Source organism: Bufo bufo, chromosome 10 (genome assembly GCF_905171765.1).
Source record: "Bufo bufo chromosome 10, aBufBuf1.1, whole genome shotgun sequence".
Classification (NCBI taxonomy): Eukaryota; Metazoa; Chordata; class Amphibia; order Anura; family Bufonidae; genus Bufo; species Bufo bufo.
This window is the reverse complement of record NC_053398.1, coordinates 1,661,860-1,685,003: the sequence shown is the minus strand read 5'-3', so window position 1 is coordinate 1,685,003 and position 23,144 is coordinate 1,661,860. Positions and strand designations below refer to the sequence as shown.

Genomic DNA, 23,144 nt, shown 5'->3' with positions numbered 1-23,144 from the left:
GTTATACGGCTGTGTATACGGCACTGGAGTGTTATACGGCTGTGTATACGGCACTGGAGTGTTATACGGCTGTGTATACGGCACTGGAGTGTTATACGGCTGTGTATACGGCACTGGAGTGTTATATAGCTGTGTATACGGTACTGGAGTGTTAGACGGCTGTGTATACGGCCCTGGAGTGTTAGACGGCTGTGTATGCGGCCCTGGAGTGTTATACGGCTGTGTATACGGCACTGGAGTGTTAGACGGCTGTGTATACGGCACTGGAGTGTTAGACGGCTGTGTATACGGCACTGGAGTGTTAGACGGCTGTGTATACGGCCCTGGAGTGGGGGGACGGCCTCGGGCCCCGCTATCACTACTGGTGTATATAGGATTATACCACTGAAACCACTACAGGTGATGTACCTGGGGGATATATTAACCCTATTAAGCTAGCTGACAGTAGCGATGTGCTGATGTCAGCTAAACCCAACTAGCCTATTCCTACTTGTATCTAGGCCCCGTTACACCAGAAATCTAACTGTAATATGCTAATTAGCCTCTAGGTGCAGGGGGCGTTGTTCCTGCTCCTAGGGCTCCCTTCTCCCACCTTTTGTCGCCTCCCTCCAAGTCCTGATTGACAGGCCAGGTAGCGCTCACATCTGCCTGCCAGCCCTGTGCTCTGGTGAAATCTCGCGGCGTTCAGTATTCGGTGCAGGTGCGGTGAAAGAAATATTCTCGTAGGCTGCCAGCTTCCTCACCGCGCCTGGGCCGCATACTGAACGCCGCGAGATTTCACCAGAGCACAGGGCTGGCCGACACCGTATAGACATCTGCACAGTCTGGAAGCGGAAGTCGCGCACTTCTGCTCCGGTGACAGCGTTCCCTGGCTGAGATCGGGGAACCTGTTACATTGGTCTAATAGGCTGAATCTAACCATTGCCAGTTATTCTCACCCAAGGTGACTTAAAAAAAAGGTAATAATTAAATAAAATTTGCACATATAAAAAAAATAAAAAGTTCAAATATAGGGTCAGAATATGGTTATCAAAAAAAAAAAAAAAATTTCCTCAAAGGTTTTAATATATATATTTATTTTCCAGTATTAAAACGCAAATAAAAGATACAAGTGGGGTGTAGTTGTAACCGCACTGACACGGAGAATGAAGATAACAGGCCAATTTTACCGCATAGTGAACAGTGGAAAAAAATTAAAACCTTTTATCAGAATTGCATTTTTTCCAAATTCTACCCCATTTGGCATTTTTTTCCCCGTTTTCTACTCCATGGTATGCAACCATAAATGGTACCATTGGAAAGTACAACTTGTTCCGCAAGAAATAAACCCTCGTAAGGCAATGTGAGTGAAAAACCTAAAAATAGAGAATCCCAGGGTCCTTAAAGAGGACCTTTCACCTGGAAAAACATTGTGAACTAAGTATCCTGACATATAGAGCGGCGCCCGGGGATCTCCCTGCACTTACTATTATCCCCGGGCGCCGCTCCGTTCTCCCGTTATGTCCTCCGCTATCTTCGCTCAGTAAGTTATAGTAGGCGGAGTCTGCCCTTGTTCTGTGGGCGTCTCCTTCTCAGAAAAAAACCTCCCAGGCTGTGAGCTGTGATTGGCCAGCGCTACAGCCTAGGAGAAGGAGACGCCCACAGAACAAGGGCAGACTCCGCCTACCATAACTTACTGAGCGAAGATAGCGGAGGACATAACGGGAGAACGGAGCGGCGCCCGGGGATAATAGTAAGTGCAGCGAGATCCCCGGGCGCCGCTGTATATGTCAGGATACTTAGTTCACAATGTTTTTCAAGGTGAAGTCCTCTCTGGTTTGGCCGGTCTTGTGGGGTGTTCCTGGCATTTAATGGTCACTACCTACCAGCCGTGGTATCAGTGTCTTGTGATGACCCAGGGCCCACTAATGTGTGGGGGTAGGGCGAGCCCGTCTGCACCGATCCCGTAGAAGAGCAGTTTACACCATGTGGACGGCCGGGTGCCTCACTTACCTGGGGAAGAAATGGCACCAGGTGCACTATGGGAAGAAGGCGGCCTGGTCTGAGGAATCGGGGTGCATTACTTAGTCTACTTTCACACTGGCGTTTTGGTTCCCGTTTGTGAGATCCGACACCAAAACGCTGCCTGCGGACACAATAGAAAACGGATCCGTCCCCCATTGACTTTCAGTGGAGTTCATGACTGATCCGTCTTGGCTATAGAAGACATAATACAAAAGGATGCAGAGGTTTGTATTATCTGAACGCATCCGTCTGTGCAGATCCATGACGGATCCGCGCCAAACGCAAGTGTGAAAGTAGCCTAACCTGGGGAAGAGGTGGCACCAGGCGTGCTATGGAGGCAGTGCTATGTTTTTTCTGGGAGCTTTTTGGATGTGACATGTACCACCTACCTAACCATTGTACAGCCAAGTACCCCTGTCATGGCAGCGGGGCCCCATAGTGCCAGAGTCCCCCCTTTCAGCAGGATGATGCCCGAGCACACTGCAGACTGTCCAGAAATGAGGATCATGACAGATTAATGTGGTGATTTTTCTCCAAAATCCCAGATGTCCCCTGCTTGTCATATGTTTGATCCATGGAGGCCTCACAGAGCTGTAGGACAGGACACCTTGGGAAAGGGGGGGGGGGGGGCTTGTGGAGTCCACGACTGGTCAGAGGGCAGCTGGGTAGAACAGGACACCTCAGGGAAGGGGGGGGGGGGGGGGGGGCTTGTGGAGTCCACAACTGGTCAGAGGGCAGCTGGGTAGGACAGAACACCTCGGGGAAAGGGGGGGGGGGGGCTTGTGGAATCCACGACTGGTCAGAGGGCAGCTGGGTAGGACAGGACACCTAGGGGGGGGGGGGGTCTTGTGGAGTCCACGACTGGTCAGAGGGCAGCTGGGTAGGACAGGACACCTAGGGGGGGGTGGGGGGGGGGCTTGTGGAGTCCACGACTGGTCAGAGGGCAGCTGGGTAGGACAGGACACCTAGGGGGGGGGGGGGGGGCTTGTGGAGTCCACGACTGGTCAGAGGGCAGCTGGGTAGGACAGGACACCTCGGGGAAAGGGGGGGGGGGGGCTTGTGGAGTCCACGACTGGTCAGAGGGCAGCTGGGTAGGACAGGACACCTAGGGAAAGCGGGGGGGGCTTGTGGAGTCCACGGCTGGTCAGAGGGCAGCTGGGTAGGACAGGACACCTAGGGGGGGGTGGGGGGGGGGCTTGTGGAGTCCACGACTGGTCAGAGGGCAGCTGGGTAGGACAGGACACCTAGGGGGGGGGGGGGGGGGGCTTGTGGAGTCCACGACTGGTCAGAGGGCAGCTGGGTAGGACAGGACACCTCGGGGAAAGGGGGGGGGGGGGGCTTGTGGAGTCCACGACTGGTCAGAGGGCAGCTGGGTAGGACAGGACACCTAGGGAAAGCGGGGGGGGCTTGTGGAGTCCACGGCTGGTCAGAGGGCAGCTGGTTTGTGTTACGGCTGCTCTGTGTAGGATTGGTTACTGCTCTGGCGTTTTTGTTGTGCAGAATGACTTGCATACATGTTGTGCTGCTGAGGCTTGCGTCACCGTCTGCCCCCCAGTGGTCTATGTAGGCAACATGAGCTGGCACACTGCCCCCAGGCCGCCCATGTCCTCTTCTCCAGGTATTGTACGGAGGTGATGAGGTTCCGGGTTCCCTTCTGGTTGCTGCGCTCAGGATTTTTTCCTCTTTTCTGGAGAACAAAGGAGGAGGTGTCGGCTCAGTTTAGGCCGGCCGGCGTCACCACCTCCCCCCAGCCATTGTACACTCCGGCCTCCGCCTCCTCCTCCAGCCGGCCCTGCGCTCCTTTGTTAATCCTGCCGTCTACTTTGCAAATTCACAGCGTTTAATGCACTAAACAAAAGCCCCTCCCGTATTGAATGTGGTTGTGTAACCAAGGACGGTCACATTGATGACCCTAATATCTGCGGCCGGCAGGAAGCAATTATTGATCCTCAGCTCTGGACGAGTGAATCTGCAGAACATCTGCTCACATTATCAATAAGCCTGCAGGCTGTTGTTCCCTGTTATCTGCCATTTCAGGGTTAGTTGAGGTTAATGGCCAGTGGTATGAGTGACATCTTGTGTTTTCTGCTGTACACTGGGGGACCTTACAGGGGAGGTGACCGTATGATGGGGTTTGCACTTACTCTTCTTTTTCTGTCTTTCAGCGAGCGTCCCCCTCCCCGCCCTGCCCACTGAGTATTTTTTATTTTTTTTTGAACATTCTTGGTTATCAAGCCGCCAAAGTGGAGAGTGCGATTGCAGAAGGGGGTGCTTCTCGTTTCAGGTAGGTCACAGGTGGGGGACACTGCTCCAACCACTTAAATAACAGGAGGCAAGGGGTATGAAGCAGCACAGGACTCTAAGTCCCAGAGCCATCGCCCCTATTGGGCTTCTGAATGCCCCGTTCTGGGACGTGGGTCACTGCCTGATAGTGCACCCCTACTACATGCATGTGGGCCTCCCAACTGCCCTTCAGGAAAGCTGCATGACCACTATTGTAGTGGATGTTACCGAGTCCTGTTGAAGTCCCACTTAGAGCCGTGTGTGGCCATTCCTCTGTGGTAACGCCCTCCTATTCTCGTTGCAGTGCTTCGTCAGGTGGAGGAGGTAGGGGTGCCTCTCAGCACTATACCAAAACTGTCGGCAACAGGTACGTAGATCTTGACTAGTTACAGACCTAATGTGATTGTATGCAGGAAACTCTTAAGGGGGCGCCCCACAAATCCTTTCCACTGATTGGTGGGAGTATGACACATGTGACCAATCACAGGAACACGGTTTTAATTGCTCCAAGCAGATTGAGCAGCAGGTAACTGTCTATTCGCACGTCTGTATGTGTTTTGCGGATCGGCAATGTGCGTTCCACATTTTGTGGACCGCACATTGCCGGCACACATAGAAAATGCCTTTTCTTGTCCACAAGAATAGGACATGTTCTATATAATTTTTTTTATTTTTTTTTTCGGAGTGGAAGTGCGGATCCGCAGATGCTGACAGCACTTTCCGGCCCCATTGAAAATAAATGGGTCCGCACCATGTCTACAAAATTGCGGAACGGATGCGGACTCATTTTTGCGGCCGTGTGAATGGACCCTTAATGTGCACTGCCGCTCTGTTCATTTTCTGTGGCGCTGCTGAAGGTAGGTGAGCGCTGTGCTCGGCGGTCTCTGGCAGCTCCGTGGAGAGAGTGGCAGTTTCACCTACTTAACCTGCTGCCCTGTTTAGACTGTCACACAGGACCACCATTTCATTGGTGGGAGGTCCGAGTGGTCAGACCCCCTACAATCAGATGCCTATCCCCTATCTTGTTAGGGGAGAAGTTGCTTTTTTGGCAAACCCCTCTGAAGAGAACCTGTCGCTGTACCCACTTCTGCATGTGATATGGATGAGCAGTACCCCATCTTCAGGATGTGGGGGTCTCTGGCCGTATATGTATACAGTGGTATAGAAATGGAATGTACTAGATGGACAGGATTGTTACCCAGCGTATCTGCTTCACTGCCAGCAGCCTGCCTCACTAAGGATTCGTGCTTACTGCTCCATGCCGCCTCCATTGTGTCTGATCCCAACAGTGATTACATCCGGCACAGCGTGGTCACGTGGCTTAGGTCTGCTGCAGCCAATAACTGGCTTCAGTGGAGCGTGTGACCCTGATGTAATCACTGCACGGACAGGAACATGGACACCACGGAGCCGGGAAGTATGAATCCTTAGCTTGGTGAGGCAGGCTGCTGGTACTTGGTAAAACTTCATTATCAGAGAACCCCTTTAAAACGGCTTCTTCCATTAATAGAACGTTGAGTTTCCACCATAATTGTCTACATGGTGGACGTCCAACCTCTGATCTGAAAGTGGAGGTTCATGGCAGTCTCCATGTTCTTCCCACAGACCCCCAGTCAGATGGTGAATCGAGCCCTCTACCGGCTTCCACGTGGCTGCACTCGGCACGTTTCAGCTCCTGTCTTGTGGCCGCTGCACTCGGACCTTTCCTGGCTTTACTTTAAAGGGGGTTATCCTATCCTCGGGATAAGTCATCGGTATCAGATTGGCGGTGGTCTGGGTCCTGGCACCCCCGCAGATAAGCTGTCACACTCCCTTTACCCTTGGGGGGGCACAGCGCTGTACTGCAGCTTGTAACTAGGCCATGTGACCCGTGTACATAGACATCACATGGCCTAGGAAGAGGCCGCCATGCTCATTGAGCGCCAGATGTCGGACCCCCTCATCTGATACTGATGCCCTATCTTGAGGATAGTGTCGACTATCTATTCCCAGATAACCCCCTTGTCCCAGGATGACAGCTTATTGACGGGTAAGGTGATGAATATCTGAGGGTCCGACAGCTGAGACCCCACACTAATCACAAGAACAGGAGTCCAGTTTGACTGGGGCAGCGGTCGAGCGTACACGCCTGGATCCGTTGGTACGGGACTGATGTACAGGAGTACTGCACTTGGCCAGCTCCTGGGGTTAGATGGACCCGTGTTCTTGTGATCTTCTCAGCTGTCGGACCCCCATGGATGAGACATAGGCTGTCATTCTGAGAAGGTCCGGCTGCTGCGGCCTTTATACAGAAGCTGGACCCCTATTTTAGTAAAAGCAGGACGCACAATTGTCATATTTGGATTTGACCGGATGCGATCTTGATTTGCTCCGGTCTCCTCGTATCCCGGCCCTGTATCTGCCGCTTCATTATGTGCATTATAAAGTATAAAGCATTTTGGGGGGTCCTGTTTTTTATCATCTTGTAATCCAGATTGGCTGTTTCTTCCATGTGTCTCTCATTTTGGCTCTTTGTCCCACGTTTTGATTGTTGGCAGGTGGACAACCGTGATCTGCAGGGTTTTGCCAGGATTTTGACTGGGTGACGTTATTTGCCCAGAGAAGATCGTCTGAGAGGCCCAAACGTTTTCCCACTTCCCCCAGTCTCTAACTCACTGGTGTATTTCTGTAATACATCTGCGCTCCGTGCAGTTGCATGCAGCGCGCGTTAGTTGGGGCGGACTCCGCGGGTTGTGCGCCTGTAACGCACAGTGACCCAGCCGCGCGGAAACGCTGGTGTGTATACTTCTATATGGTGGAGAAAACCTCCCCCCGAGTGTCATCTGTGCAGTGTGCTAGTGTGGAGAGAAGCAGCAAAATGTACCCGGGACCCCCGTAATGGTCATCGTATAATCAAGATCTGATCTTATCTACTTTGCTTCAATTAATGGTTAAACCCGTCCACACTTAAAGGGATTGTCCAGGATTACAGAAACGCGGATACTGTGTTTAAGAAATGGTGCCACACCTGTCCATGGGTTGACTTTAAAGGACTTGGCTTATCGCATACATTGGCATATCGCAAGGATATACCGTATTTTTTTGCCCTATAAGACGCACCTAGGTTTTAGAGAACAATAAGGAAATATTTTCAATTACACCTCAGGTCAGACGAGCATGTCAGCTGTCTATTAGCCCCCCCCATGTCAGCCATCTATTAGCCCCCCCCCCCCCCCCCCCCCCATGTCAGCCGTCTATTAGCCCCCCCACATGTCAGCTATCTATAATGGAAGCGCTTCATTAGTATTCAGCCCATAAGACGCAGGGGCATTATTTCCCCCACTTTGGGGGGGAGGGGGTGCGCAACTTATCGGGCAAATAATACGGTACCACGAATATCAGATAGGGACCCACACCTGCCTCTAAAGGGGGCCCTCAAAGCGAAGGAAAGCGCCCCAGGCATGCATGGCTGCCCTGTTAATTTGTATGGAGGTTCCTGAAATGGCCAAACCGGTGCTCAGCTATATCCAGTGCTCCATAGAAGTGAGTAGAGGGTGGCTGTGTTTGGATGGTGCGCCCTCCTTCACTTTTAGGGGTCCCACTTCTGGTGCCCGCACCTATCTGACATTGGTGGTATATCCTAGCGATGGGCCCAGTCCTTTACTGTCGTGACTCTGCTCCGGTAATATGAATGGAACTAAGCTGCAGCACCAGCTGTTTTCTGATCCTGGACTTTTCCTATAATATCACAACTGAGGGTTTGTTACAGTTGTATCCAGTCTGGTCTCCAAACTGATGCCTTTCTTTCACTAAGGCTGGGTTACATGGTGAAGTGCAGTTCACTGACAAGCAGAGATTTTGAAAATGGCAGTTGAATCCCAACATATAAGTAATTTTAGTGTTCTGCGAGCCCCCTGACTGATGTCCTGTCAGATTCTCCCCCTAATACTGTCGTGTGCAGGTAGTGATGGCTGCAGACGTCTCGGGTGTATATGACGTACGATTGGCGACTGCTATAGTCTTATTTATTTTTTTAGTTTTGTCTCCAGTCTGAGACGCTAATGTTGTGTGCTCGGCTCGTCAGTGACTGAATCCTGAATGAAGGGGTCCCTCTCTTTCTTGCAGCGAGTACCTGGGGAAAACCCCAGGGCCTGGCGTTCAAAGATGGATTCCTTCACGAAGCACTAGACGAGATGTTAACGCCCCCAATAACTCCGCCAACAACACTGCGCACACCTCCGCAAGTGAGAAAGAACGGCACGATGCAATCTTTAGGAAAGTAAGAGGGTAAGTGAGCGACTCCAGAGAACAGGCCAAGTGACGTGCAGTCCACTGCAGAGGTTTACATGCTCTTCAGAAAGTCTTCACACCCTCCCACTGTCCTCACATTCTGTTCTCTCGCTCCCCCATCCTGCCCTCAGTCGCCCATAATGAGAAAGGAACAACTAAAATCTTGTATTGACGTAAGTATTCAGCCCTTTCATGTGGAAATAAGTCTTCAGCCCCCTTGGCAGTGATTCCAGCCTCCAGTTGTCTTGGGTATGATGCCTCAAGGTTTACACCTGGATTTGGGGATTTTCTGCAGGTTGGGTGTTGGCTGACAGTGGACAGCCATTTTCAGGTCTCTCCAGAGATGTTCCATTGGGTTCAGGGCTCTAGCCCCTCAAGGACGTTCCCAGAGTTGTCCTAAGCCGCTCCTGTGTTGTCATGGCCGTGTGCTGAGGGATGTTTTCTTGTTCCAGAAGTTATGGAGGCCACTGTGCTCCTGGGAACTCTCAGTGCAGCAGAAAGGTTTTGTTCCCTTCTCCAGATCTAAGCCTCCTCACAATCCTGTCTCTGAGCTCTACAGGCAGTTCTCTCCTCCCTGTGCCTCCTCACAATCCTGTCTCTGAGCTCTACAGGCAGTTCTCTCCTCCCTGTGCCTCCACACAATCCTGTCTGAGCTCTACTGGCAGTTCTCTCCTCCTCGTGGCTCTGATGCATCGTCAGCTGTGAGATCTTATATAGACAGGGCCGTGTCTTGCCACACCATGTCCAATTGCCTGAATTTATCACAGGTGACCCCAATCAAGGTGTAGAACATCTTAGAGAGGATCCAGAGAAATGGGGACCCACCGTGAAATGTCAAGTGTCACAGCAAAGGGGCTGAATAATGTCCAGGGGAAATCCTAGTTTTTCCTTTTTTAATAAACCAGCAAAAACTTTTACTTTTGTAGGGTTTTTACGCTTTCTCCAGGCATCCTTCTAAAACAAGCGCAGAGAACCCCTTAACCTTACTGTATGGAGGGTTAGGATTGTTACAGGCTTTAGTTTGTGTAAATCTGTATATTAACTTTTTTTTTTTCTCCTCCCCAGCATCTTAAACAAGCTTGCTCCTGAGAAGTTTGACAAGCTATGCCTTGAGCTCCTTAATGCGGGTGTAGATACCAAACTCATCCTCAAAGGAGTGATACTGCTTGTAAGTAATGTGTCCTGTATACGGTCTGTTCGCATTGCTCCCCTCAGCAGTGATTGGCCTCTTACACCATTCTGTGCCCATATCTAGGGCTGATCAGCAATATGCAGTCGCTTCATTGGTGAATGACGAGTGGTTGGTGTGACCTGTGTGAGGGCAGGAGGCAGTCAGCAGCACATCTTCTTTACAGGGGGAGATGTGCTGCCATAAAGTGATCAGTTTTTGCAGCTCCCTTGCATATTACACAATCAGCTGACAAACGAGCTACTGTCCCATATGTCTGGGGCTTTGTGAAATCCATGCACCTGCCGCAGAAACCCCACCGGATGTATGGCATTTATTTTCTGCTGCAGATGTTTTTGCATCAGAACTGTGAAGACTCAGAATAAAGGCATTGTGCGGTGCAAGGATACTGATGTCCTCTGTCCTATACATGAGCTCCTTGCACTCGTGCTGCTTCTAAATTACCTGTGCACTGTCGGCTTTACAGCAGCAGCGTGCAGTCATTACAGCTGCTCGTGCCGTTCTCTTGAATGGGGCGAGCAGTTGGTTTTTACACTTCGCCATCTCTACAAGCGAGACAACGTGCAAGTAACTTTAAAGCTGATGTGAGCAGCAGTACCTCTAAAAACAGCTGATTGTGGCAGGGGGCTGCTGGAGTTAGGACCCTGACCATCAATATCTGTACCATACAAGTTAGTCCTGAACTCCAAGGACCAGGGGTAACGGTGCTCCTGTTGGCTTGACTTCCCATCCTCCATGTACACGATTGTGGATGGCTTGGTATAGTTTCTCCACCTTTCGGGTGGGTTTGTATCACAAAAAATGTATGTTAAACAGATGCCTCAGACTGCTGCCATATAGTGGCACCTGTTCACCATAGAGTTCCATTGTAAAAAAAAGTGTACGGAGGCATAAAACCTGATGTGAACCCACCCTTAGTGACCCTTTTGGGACTGATGTGCAGGACACTGGAGTGTAAGTGACCACTTTACTAATGCACTTTCTTTTTTTTGACAGATTGTAGACAAAGCCCTCGAAGAGCCTAAGTACAGCTCACTCTATGCTCAGCTATGTCTGCGATTAGCAGAAGAGGCACCAAACTTTGACGGCCCATCAACCGAGGGTCCACCAGGGCATAAGCAAAGCACAGTGAGTGTTGTAAATGCCCATCTGTCTAGAGCCTCCCGTTCTATAGGTTTAACCCTGCAGTCGGTGAACGGCCGTTATTTATAATGGTTTGTGGTTTGTACATGAACTCCCGGATTGTCAAGCGCTGCGGAATGTTGGATTGTGTTCTCATACAAAGGTGAAAAAAATCTTTATTTTTTATTTTTTTTTCTCCCGCAGACGTTTAGACGCCTCCTAATTTCAAAACTTCAAGATGAGTTTGAGAACCGATCGAAAAATGTTGATAGTAAGTGTGCGCCGGGCTGGTATGTGGGTCTCGGAGGGAGCGCCGCGTGTTGCTTATATACGGTTTTCTTGTGTTTCATTCAGTATATGACAAAAGAGACGGCCCCCTCCTCCCTGAGGAAGAGGAACAGAGAGCTATTGCCAAGATCAAGATGCTGGGGAACATCAAATTTATCGGAGAGCTTGGCAAGCTTGACCTTATTCATGAATCTATCCTTCATAAGTGCATCAAAACAGTAAGTGGGGGCGCTGGGAACACATCTAACATCACACCTGCTTTGTTATACTGGGGGATCTAGATTTTGACTTTAGCTGTGTCCTAGATTAATCCTATAAGCAGGGGGCTGACAAGTCCTAGATGTTGGGTCCTTTGAAACAAAGGGGGGCTCACAGATATCGCATTAAGTACATGTTGAAGGGGTTCTCTACAGCAAATGGCATTGATCATGTAGAGGAAGTTAATACCAGGCCGTTACTAATGTATTGTGCTTCTCCATATTACCTCCTTTAATGGCCGGATTCCTTTTTCAATCGCATTGTACACGTCTCTTTTCCATGGTGACTACCATCGCGGCAGTGCAGATACAAGGTGGCCAGGCTGCTGCGCATGTGCCTATTCATGCTACCAGGGACTCCGGCGCTTTCTCCTATTGTGCAAGATTGGAGAGTGGTGGTAAACATAGAAGCGAGCAGTGTATAATGTGATGGAAACATAAATGAAGCCAGCAGGGAAGAAATATGGACTCTCAACACATTAGGAAGTGCCTTGTATTAACTTTCTGTACATGATAAATGCCATCTGCTGAAGTGAGTACCCATGAAGGCGAGCTCATAGAATAACATGCTGACCTGCTGGTACGGGCATGATTGCAGTTATGGTGTATGTAGGACAGTCTGTTCCCGCAGAAGGGGGACGATGTGCTGCTCACTTGCTCACACTTTCAAGCTTGCTCACGCCATGCTGTCTCATTAGCTTTTGGAAAAGAAGAAGAGGGTCCAACTTAAAGACATGGGAGAGGATTTGGAGTGTCTCTGTCAGATAATGAGGACTGTGGGGCCTAGATTAGACCACGAAAAAGCCAAGGTATGTACTTCATCAGTCTGTACCCTTAATGCAGAAACCCCTTCACACATCAGTTTGCAGCATTTCCCAACTCTTGTAACCATTGTGGGTTTTTAACAACTTGCCATGCATTTTTGTGGCATTTTTTTAAATATTTTTTTTGTCTTTCAAGTCTTATAGAAAAGCCTGTGTGTCCAGAGCATGCAGAAGTTTGGAAAATGTCTTGTGATATCCTGGGAAGGTTACCGGCTTTGAGGAGAACAAGTTGCATCACAGCACGTATGGAGTAATGCAAAAGTGTTTCCTCAAAGCTGATCATCCGCCCCTCTCATCCCAGGGGATCACGAGCCAAAGTAACACACAAGAGAGAACATGTCCGACGTGCATTCTGTACTTCACATCATCCTGTAAAGTAATGGCTGGTCATGAGAAATTAAATGGTTTGAAAAACACTTTGTGAAATCTAGTCTAAAGATGCCTATCATGTTCACAAACTTGACATTAAAAGTTATTGGGGGGGGGTCCACAGATCTTCCAATGAACTCTCCCCCATCCAAAACTGTCAGATGCTTCAGAGTAGGGTTGGGCAATATAAAAAATATTCCCACGATGACTATAAAGAAATTTATTGCGATAATGATATATCACGATAAATACTTATTTATAAGGAAAAAAAACAGGGCCGCAAGGAGACGTTATACTGACATGGTGGGGGCAGCCGCAAGGAGACGTTATACTGACATGGTGGGGGCAGCCGCAAGGAGACGTTATACTGACATGGTGGGGGCAGCCGCAAGGAGACGTTATACTGACATGGTGGGCGCAGCCGCAAGGAGACGTTATACTGACATGGTGGGGGCAGCCGCAAGGAGACGTTATACTGACATGGTGGGCGCAGCCGCAAGGAGACGTTATACTGACATGGTGGGGGCAGCCGCAAGGAGACGTTATACTGACATGGTGGGCCCCCAATATAACAATGTTGTCTTGTTGGTCATGTATGGGGGAGGGACTCATGATGACTCCTTCCCTAATGCCTGCTATTTCGATGTGCAGCTTGCAGGCAGGAGTAGGCCAGAGTCAGACGGGGCCACAGTAGAAGACATACATGGTCAGTCCTAGGCAGACATCACACCTTTTATTCACTCGCCTTGGGGCCGGCGCTCTCTCCACTCGCAGGCGACATTGAACGCGGTCTCTGAGTAAGACTTTCCTACCACTCGCTCCTGTCTTGCGCTGCTCGGTGGCCTCGCTCGTCGTCATATTCCAACGTCAGACGTTGGTGGGCGGGGACTTCATTACGGGAGCCAGGGGCGGCCGCTGCGGGCAGGAATTGTACTCCTGGTCTGCAATCATGCAGGGCCGGCGGATGCATATTTTGAAGCGGGCAGCACACATGACCGCTTCTATGACGTCACAAAATACAGCGGTTATTAGGAAACTGAGATCACTGTTTCCTAATACTGCAGTATATCGCCCAACTGTACTTCAGAGTGATGGGTGCAGTTTAACAATGACTGTAATGTACCTCTGTGTTTTGTTTTCTAGTCCTTAATGGATCAGTACTTTGCCCGGATGTGCGCCTTGAAGTCTAGTAAGGAATTGCCGGCAAGGATTCGTTTCCTGCTGCAAGTGAGTGGTTTTTGAGTTGTGATTTCAAAGCCTGTCCCTAGTCCATAACTTGCATTATAGAACTAAACGGCTTGTGGAGTAGTTCCTCCTCTCTGAATGGCCAACTTAATAGTTGGCTTTTTCTTTTTCTTTTTTAAGCCGTCTCCATCTTGTATGCTGCCTGTAAAATGCTCTGTCTTTGTAGGATACTGGGGAGTTGCGAGCAAACCGTTGGGCTCCTCGCAAAGCTTTTAATGACAATGGACCAAAGACTATCACACAAATCCGCCAAGACGCAGTGAAAGTAAGTGACCGCAGTCCAGCAATGTTTTGAGATGTTGTGGAGTCTTGTAGGTTTCACTGACGTCCATTCCTGTGTTCTGTAGGATCTAGGAGTCTTTATTCCTGCTCCTATGTCTCAAGGAATGCGAACTGACTTCTTTTTGGAAGGACCGTTTATGCCACCAAGAATGAAGCTGGACAGGGACCCTCTTGGAGGACTTGCTGACATGTTTAGGCAAATGCCAGGTGGGTAGCTGGATCTTGCTCTGCGGAATCTTAACTTTTCCTGCTGGTTTTATAATGACTGTCCGTCTTGCAGGCAGTGGAATAGGCACTGGTCCAGGAGTTATACAGGACAGGTTCTCACCAACCATGGGACGGCATCGCTCAAATCAGCTATTTAACGGGCATGGTGGGCACATCATACCTCCTGTTCAGTCCCAGTTTGGTGAAATTGGAGGCAAACCGTTCATGAAAAGCCAGGTAATTATATATTTTTTTAATTCCATCCCTGGAGAGGGACTTGTTTTGGTTCAGAGAATTCAAGTTCCTTCTAGGGATATCTCTCTATTCCAGTAATCTGCTCTTTCTAAGTGGCCGATGTTCCTGGGAATGTGCTCGGACCTTTAGCTGTTTCTAGCGGTCTTGTATTTTTAAGCTAGTAAATTGCATTGACTTCTGGAGAAGGATGTTTTCCTTAAGTTTCCTCTTTGCCCTTTTCATTGTCGGGGTAGTTTGAGGCCCTGATGCCCAGAGTAAAAATGTCACCTTTTTGGCCATTCTAAGAGTTCACATGTGATGGACATTGTGAGTATGCATGGAGAGATCCCACAGCATTTACAGTACTAGTAAGAGGGTGAAATCTGAGTCCAACAGCGGTTAATTGTGCTGCTGCAGAACTGTCCCCCAGTGATGTGTGGAGGAATCCTACATAGACGCACCGTCCCAGTAATGGCCTCTAGACCTGAGAATGTAAGATACTGGCGGCCTAGTGGTGTCTAGTAATGACTGCCGTTAGATCTCTGGCCTGGTGCTGTTATAGGAACCTGATTGCATGAAGGGCCAGGGGGCATCCATACAGACTGCTGTTTGTTTCATGGGTTAAAATGGCACCCAGAATGTGGAATATTGCACTGAAAACAGTGAATTTTCCTGGTCTTATAAATTATGTACTATTAATTTTTTAAGGGACAAGGTCAGATGTACCAGAGTCAGGGGCTCTTGTCACAGCAAGGACAGTCCAAGGATATGCCTCCCCGGTTTATTAAAAAAGGGCAGCTTAATGCGGATGAGGTAAGTCCCCCTGAAGAGCAACAGTGGAGATCATGCCCAATGATTAAGAAAAGACGCGTTATTATGAGGACAGAAGCTGGCGTCTCCTCCTGCCCCCCCCCCCCCCCCCCCCATCTTCCTCCTTTTCTTCTTCTCCTATCTTCACCGCTGTCTCCCTATTCTGGAGTAACCAGCGTCCTTTGAGCACAATTATGAGATATGAGGGCATGTATATAACCTGGTTGTGTTTTTTTTTTTTGTTTTTTTGCCGGGTTTCACTTGGCCGTAGTTTACAGTCTGTAAACTTTCTTTCCAGATCAGCTTGAGACCGGCTCAGTCTTTCCTAATGAATAAAAACCAAGTGCCAAAGCTGCAGCCTCAGATCAGCATGATGCCCCCTCGCACGCTGACCCCACCCATGGGACAGACCCCTCAGCTCGGGCTAAAAACCAATCCCCCACCCATCCAAGAAAAACCTGCCAAGAGTGTGAAGAAGCCTCCACCATCAAGAGAGGAGCTGCTGAAACTTACTGTAAGTGAATGGAGACGCCGCAGGAGCCTCGGTGTGCTGCCTATTTGGGGGCTAGACATGTTGGTTCTCATCATACACCTCTGGACTCGGCCTGGGGCTTCAGTCATGTGACATTAAATAGTCAGTGGAGTAGAAGTTGACCTGCTGTGACACAACCGTCACCTAACTTGTAACACCACTGTCATTAGATGTGACTTGTGTCGCACTACCGTGTAGGCTCAGCCTTAAAGGGGCAGCACCACTGTTATGTAGGGTCTGGATGTTCCTCTAACACTTTCCTGCCCTTCTGTGTTTTTTTTTGTACACCCTAAAATGGCACAAATTTTAAAAAAGTAAATTGTCCCCTATGACTCGGTCACTGCATCCTGAGGGCCAGAAAGGGGCTAGTGCTTATAGCTGGTGTTTGATTCTCCTCAAACCCCTCCATATTGTAGACAAATGGCTCTTATGGTTGGGAGCCTAAGACGAGCTGCATTTCGTTTCTTTGTTTTATGCCATCCACAGGCTGGAGTGGGAGATGCTGAAAGGTGCAACACTTTAAAAAGTCCCAGTTCATGAATGTGTGTAAATCCCAGCCGAGCAGCGAGACCCTTTACGTGTACAGAGTGTGCGGGGTTAATGAGCGTTGTGCCGGAGATGAGACATGAATATAGAGACAATGGTGCAAATACATTGATGTTCACGGGTGGTCTCTCGTTTCAGGAAGCATTTGTGACGGAGTATCTGAATAATGGGAATGCAGAAGATGCCATAAACAGCGTGAAAGAAATGAGAGCGCCCAAACACTTCATCCCAGAAATGATCAGTCGCATCATCCTCCAATCACTAGACCGGTCCGACGAAGACAAGGAGCGGGCCAGCTCTCTGATCGGTGTCCTGCGACAAGAGGCTGTGGCCACCAGTGACAACTTCATGCAGGTAAGTGTTTCTTCAGCTGTGCCTCGGAGCAGATTATTCTGTATCCACCCCACCCCCCACTGACAGCTCTTCCTCCCCCTTTTTACAGGCTTTCCTAAATGTGCTGGACCAGTGCCCAAAGCTGGAGGTGGACATACCCCTGGTGAAGTCCTACCTGGCACAGTTTGCAGCTCGTGCCATAATTGCTGACCTGGTGAGCATTTCTGAGCTGGCTCAGCCCCTGGAGAATGGCACCCATTTTCCTTTGTTCCTACTCTGCCTTCAGCAACTGGCCAAGCTTCAAGATCGGGAATGGCTGACGGAGCTGTTCCAGCAGAGCAAAGTGAATATGCAGAAGATGCTGCCAGGTGAGCGGAGAATGCTCCAGGTTGGGTGCACTGCATATTGGGGCATGTGACTGGTGCACTACCATCAGATATGATGTCTGTATGACAAGGATGCCATGTTCACCTCATGTTGACCCACGGTTATGGGGAGATGAGGGCAGATTGTGACAGACATCCACAGCATGCCCTGAAATCCAATACTTGGCGAATTGTCACAGTGAGAACGCCTGAAATACTGTGCAAACGCCTATTGACGCCCGTCATCGGGCTAAAAGCTTGTGCTCTGTCCCCTCCCTTAGAAATCGACCAGAACAAGGACCGCATGCTGGAGATCCTGGAGGGAAAGGGCCTGAGCTTCCTGTTTCCTCTGATGAAACTGGAGAAGGAGTTGCTGAAACAAATCCAGATGGATCCTTCACCACAAACCATCTACAAATGGATTAAGGATAACATTTCTCCCAAACTTCATCTAGATAAAGGATTTGTGAATATTTTGATGACTAGGTGAGTGCTGGGAGGTTTCTGAACACTAATCGCCTCTGCGATATTATGTGAAGGATGTGATCAGGTTTGACCCTGACGGTTTCTCTTCCTCTATTCAGCTTTTTACAGTATATTTCTAATGAGGTTTGCCCAACGGAAGAAGATGAAGATGATGATGAACAAGCAGCGGCGCCTTCGAAGGAGCAGCTTGACCAGGAGAAGCAGCTGCTTCTGTCCTTTAAGCCGGTGATGCAGAAGTTCCTCCATGACCATGTTGATTTGCAAGTCAGTGCCCTCTATGCCCTTCAGGTGCACTGCTACAGTAAAAACTTCCCTAAAGGTTGGTCCACTACTCCCCTCATCATCATCCTGCTGCCATCCTGCATCTCGTGCCTCCCTAACACGTGTTGTCCTGTGTCCTCAGGCATGTTGTTGCGCTTTTTTGTCCATTTCTATGACATGGAGATCCTAGAAGAGGAGGCCTTTCTGGCATGGAAGGAAGATATCACACAGGAGTTTCCTGGGAAAGGAAAAGCTTTATTCCAGGTAGGACATTAGTAGAATCTACTTGACGGGATCTAAAATGAAGTGGTACCTTGGAACAGAACCAGAGTTCGGGAAATGTTTATTACAGTAATTTATGAAGTTATTATGCAAAGTCTTGTGAGACTTTGCAAAGTAATCGGCTCATCTGAGCTAATACTGTACAGAGCGCCAGCTCTGTACAGTATTCAAAGTATTATGTGAATCCACTTCAGAATGTTTCATCCCTAGTCGCTATCTTTTCTCTAAAGTGATGGTTCCCCAACCCATGTCTCTTCAGCTGTTGCAAAAACTACAACTCTCATCATTCCCTGGCGCCCTGTGACTGTAGTGTTGCTACAGTCAGTGCTTCAGAGCATATACGCAAGATAGTTGACCGCTGACTGAACGTCAGTCTCTCCTGGGCTCCAACACAGGAGCGTGCATGTGCCCTACGCGGGGAGAGAACCACGGCCAGGCGGCAGCTTCCTGAGAACATAAGGATCGGGTTATAGAAATCTGATCCGAATTTCCTCCGAAGCCGCCGTACACATTAGATGGCCGGTGGGTTCAGCTGACCTCTATCCAAAGTGTATGGTCACCTATAGGTCGTCCTTACTGATACTCGGTCTGTCGTCGGGCTCTTCCTTGCATCGTCCGATCTGACCTGCAATCCTCCTTGTTCGCAGGTGAACCAGTGGCTGACCTGGCTGGAGACAGCGGAAGAAGAAGAGTCTGAGGAAGAGGCCGACTAAAGAACCAGCCAAAGCCTTAAACGTTGTGCAGACTTATTGTTGCTATGGTGTAAATTGCATTTTTTTGACCTAACCACTGCGAAAACACCATTCCGCTGTAACATTTTATTTTTTTCGCAATATCTAATGCAGAGGCGCGTCGACTCAGATCCTTCTGCCTGAAAGGTTTTTAAGTGTAACGTCTTAATCATAGCCATGCAATATTTTAGGAGTATCTGTAATGTTTAGATCCGTGTATTAGCAGCATGCAATAATTACATCCGATGTTCTCGAGACAGACGCTGGTCAATGGCAAGGACTCTGCTGCCGGAGGAGGAGGAGAAGAAGCAACACTGAATACTGTAGATGCACTTTGCTCAGTGTGATACTTGAGTCGTTGTTACAGAGAATCTTTACTTGTAATCCATGGTCGTTGCCGTAATAGTATATATTGCCTGTATTTCTACCTCTAGTAATGGGCTTTTTGTGCTAGATTTTAATACCTTCGAGCCTGGGCAGGTGCACAAAAAATATCTAAGATTTACCTGGTTTACTTGCACAAATTCTGCTCCATTGAGATCGCTGCCCTGAGTGACATTGCGGGTGCGACGCTGAGAAAAATGAATTGGTCCTCATAGTATTGAAATTAAGTCTACTTAATTTATCAAGTCCTGTTCATGCCCTGATTTTATATACTTGTATCTATCAATAAACATTGTGATACTGGAGGTGTGTGGACTAGTGTACGTTGCCTACTGTGGAGTGTGCAGAGCATTTTTACCTCAACAGACTTATGAATGCAGCTCTGGAGAAGACCTGACGTAGACTGCTCTGTACATTGTGCATACATGTTATATGTCAACTGCGTAAAAGGAGGGCTGCGATAGCGTAACACGTTAAGGACCCAGGACCAGAATGCTCATCCTAAAGGGCCGCTACTTGGTGCCCCAGGACGAGCATTCTCGTCCTTCCTTACTGACAGCCAGATCCCTGCATCGGTGATGATGCTGGTGGATTAGACCCCTCATATGCCACGGTCAGCGCTGATCGCAGCATATGGAAGGTTTGCACTCCCTCATCCATTGGGTCCCTGCACTGCTGTGGCGGGGACTCTATGGTTGCCATGCAGCCCCAAGCCATGCCAAAAGCTTGGGGCCCGGCATGTACAGAGGCCTAAGAGGCCCAGGCTGTCTCCTAGGCAACTGTTAGCGTCTTACAGTTCAATACAGATGTATGTGCTGCATTGAAACGGGGATCAGACCCTGTAATGTTGAAGTCCCAGAGTGGGACAAATAATAAAGGGAAAAAAAGTTAATAAAAGTTTTACAAAAAAAGTTTCAAGTAAAAAAAAGTGTCCTTTTCCCCAAAATAAAGTAAAATAGACATATTGGGTATTGCGGTGTCTGTAGTGACCAGCGCTATAAAAGTATCACATGTCACTAAAAGTGCAACACTAAGCGATCATATAGGTGTATGCCCGACACAATAGTACCTCTTTAGCAGTTGCCTCATCCTGCAATAAATGGTACCCTACCTAAGAAAAGTGCCCAAAAACTGGAAAACTACGGCTCTCAGACTATGGAGACACTAAAACATGATTTTATTTTTTTTGTTTCAAAAAATATTGTGGAAAAACTTAAAGTATACATATTGGGTATCACCACGTCTGGACGACCGGCTCTATAAAAATACCACATGACTTAACCCCTCAGGTGAACACATAAAAAAAACTTAAAATAACTGTGTAAAAAAGCTTTTCTCTTTTTTTGGTCACCTTACATCACAAAGTGTAATAGCAAGCAATCAAAAAGTCATATGCACCCCAAAATAGTGCCTATGGCATAACTGTCACCCTCATCCTGTAAAAATGGTACCCTACCTAATATAATCGTCCAAAAACTATGGCTCTCAGACTATGGGAGACACTAAAACATGTTCTGTTTCAAAATGAAATCATTGTGTAAAGTATACATATTGGGTATCACCGGCACTCCAGCTGTTGTGAAACTACATCACCCAGCAAACCCTACCTTCTCTTCTGAATTCCCATAGAAATGAATGGCGCACGCTGGAAAATTGTAGTTTCCAGCAGCTGGAATCCCGAAGATTGCGGACCCCTGTTCTAGGATAACCAGAGCTGCACTCACTATTCTGCTGGTGCAGTCACTGTGTACATACATTACTTATCCTGTACTGATCCTGAGTTACATCCTGTATTATACTCCAGAGCTGCACTCCACTATTCTGCTGGTGCAGTCACTGTGTACATACATTACTTATCTGTACTGATCCCTGAGTTACATCCTGTATTATACTCCAGAGCTGCACTCACTATTCTGCTGGTGCAGTCACTGTGTACATACATTACTTATCCTGTACTGATCACTGAGTTACATCCTGTATTATACTCCAGAGCTGCACTCGCTATTCTGCTGGTGCAGTCACTGTGTACCCTTCATTACTTATCCTGTACTGATCCTGAGTTCCATCCTGTATTATACTCCAGAGCGCACCTCACTAATCTGCTGTGCAATCACTGTGTACATACATTACTGGGTATCCTGTACTGATGCCTGAGTACATCCTGGCATTATACTCAATGGAGCTGTACTCTATTCAGTACATGATCACCTGATGAAATCTGATTTCCCGCGAGTGTAATGCATGAAGGTTTTCATTCTGGTTGCCATGGTCCACATTCAGGTTTGTGTTTATCTCTATTGTATTACTTAACAATTTGTTGCTTTCTTAACTGGGATTGTATAGAGCTGCAGCTGTTCACAGGTAGTCATGACCCTGGCTGTATGTGTTGGGACATGCTGAGAGTTGTAGTTCCAGCTATATTAAGATCGTGTTGCTCTGAAATCCTTTCTAGAATCTCTTATCCTCGGTCCGCCTTGTGTGTTCTTTTGCACCTATGACGCTCACGCTTCACCCACTATGTTTATATATCAGAGCTGTGCGGCTCTTTTGTCCCGGGTCTCTGCCGATCCTGTGTATCGGTCCCAGTGTCCTGGCGGGGTGTAGCAGGCCGCAGATTTCTTCTGGACTCGCGGCTTGCGTCGTTGTTGGTAACACTGCATAAATGGCAGTTCCGTCGAACATCAGCTTCTGGGGGATAGCGGAGTGACCTACGGGTGCCACCATTCAGGGGGCTGGTAAGCTGCTGACCCACTTACCTCCACTATTCCCATGGTCACGGAACGGCTACAACACTAAATACTGCCATATGGGTTATAGTACAGTGCCGTGTTTTTCCATGTACTGCCACACAGTACTAAATAATACCACCAGATCCTGAGATACCATCATATACTGCTATACAGTATAAAAGTATAACCGCCTAATATCACTGCTGCAGTGGCAAATACCAACATCTCCTGCCAAATAATACTGTCAGAAGGCAAAGGTTGGATCTAATGCCACCACACAGGAAATCATACTGCCATACACTGACTGGCCTCCCCAGCTTGTCATGAAGGTGATTTTCTTGTTTGTGTGCAGTATTACATCTCATCCCAGAGATCGCTCAGTGACTGAGGAAGTGCAGCCTGAGACCCGACAGGGGCGATAAACCTCAGCGCCCAGAATATAAAAAAATAAATCCACTTCCTGCCCCAGGTCCCTGTGTAACGTGGGGCGGCCAATGCTGTGCCCTGTTCATGGAGGTCAGGGTTAACCACGTCCTTATCACTGCACAAGTAGCACATGACCCAGAATGGACGAGGGCCTGGATGTCTGGAGTGTAATAATAATACGGTATTTCTGCAGATGGGCGATGATTCAGCGAGGATTCTAGTGGCCTGAGTTTGGAGTCAGGAAGGGCACTTTTTTTAATAAATTTTTTTAAGGATGAGGACGTCTCCACATCTTTCCTTTATTTGTTGCCACCTTCTTGTCCGGGATGGCGGCTCTCCAGCTGTTGCAAAAACTACAACACTCAGCCTACAGCAGGGCATAATGGGAGTTGTAGTTTTATAACAGCTGGAGAGCCGCAAGTTGGCCAGCCCTGTTCTTGTCACTCAGCAGCACCAAAGGGATTAGAATCGTTAATTTCTAACGATAATTTGTTTTCCCTTAGACCTAACAGCAGCACAGATGGGGTTAACCCCCCCGTGGACTGGTAGAATTTTTAATTGAGCCCAAGCAATAAACTATAAAACACTTAAGACTCCCCTATAAAGGAGGGAATCACCCCCAGCCCACTGTGTTATAGCAAGAAAAAAATCGTTAATTTTAACGTAAATTTGTTTCTCCCTTAGTC

General features: G+C 48.4%; 1 protein-coding gene and 1 non-coding gene across 3 annotated transcripts; both read left to right on the top strand.

The window, feature by feature from the left end:
* Positions 1-4,224: 4,224 nt before the first annotated feature.
* Positions 4,225-19,486, top strand: EIF4G2 (eukaryotic translation initiation factor 4 gamma 2). 2 transcript variants are annotated; one of them, XM_040410363.1, is made up of 21 exons: positions 4,225-4,288; positions 4,592-4,654; positions 6,825-7,062; positions 8,392-8,553; positions 9,622-9,724; positions 10,742-10,873; positions 11,072-11,138; positions 11,222-11,373; positions 12,111-12,221; positions 13,749-13,832; positions 14,017-14,115; positions 14,198-14,339; positions 14,413-14,576; positions 15,282-15,386; positions 15,682-15,897; positions 16,600-16,815; positions 16,904-17,162; positions 17,441-17,645; positions 17,744-17,964; positions 18,049-18,170; positions 18,836-19,486. In XM_040410363.1, the coding sequence occupies exons 3-21, from the start codon at positions 6,983-6,985 to the stop codon at positions 18,899-18,901; spliced, it is 2,706 nt and encodes a 901-aa protein (XP_040266297.1). In that variant the 5' UTR covers positions 4,225-4,288; positions 4,592-4,654; positions 6,825-6,982; the 3' UTR covers positions 18,902-19,486. The 2 variants fall into 2 exon arrangements, with proteins under 2 accessions (XP_040266297.1, XP_040266298.1); XM_040410364.1 differs by lacking the exon at positions 15,282-15,386.
* LOC120981281 lies at positions 15,419-15,594 on the top strand. The gene has a single exon (XR_005774692.1). It is a non-coding gene; the product is annotated as a small nucleolar RNA SNORD97 (small nucleolar RNA).
* Positions 19,487-23,144: the final 3,658 nt, after the last annotated feature.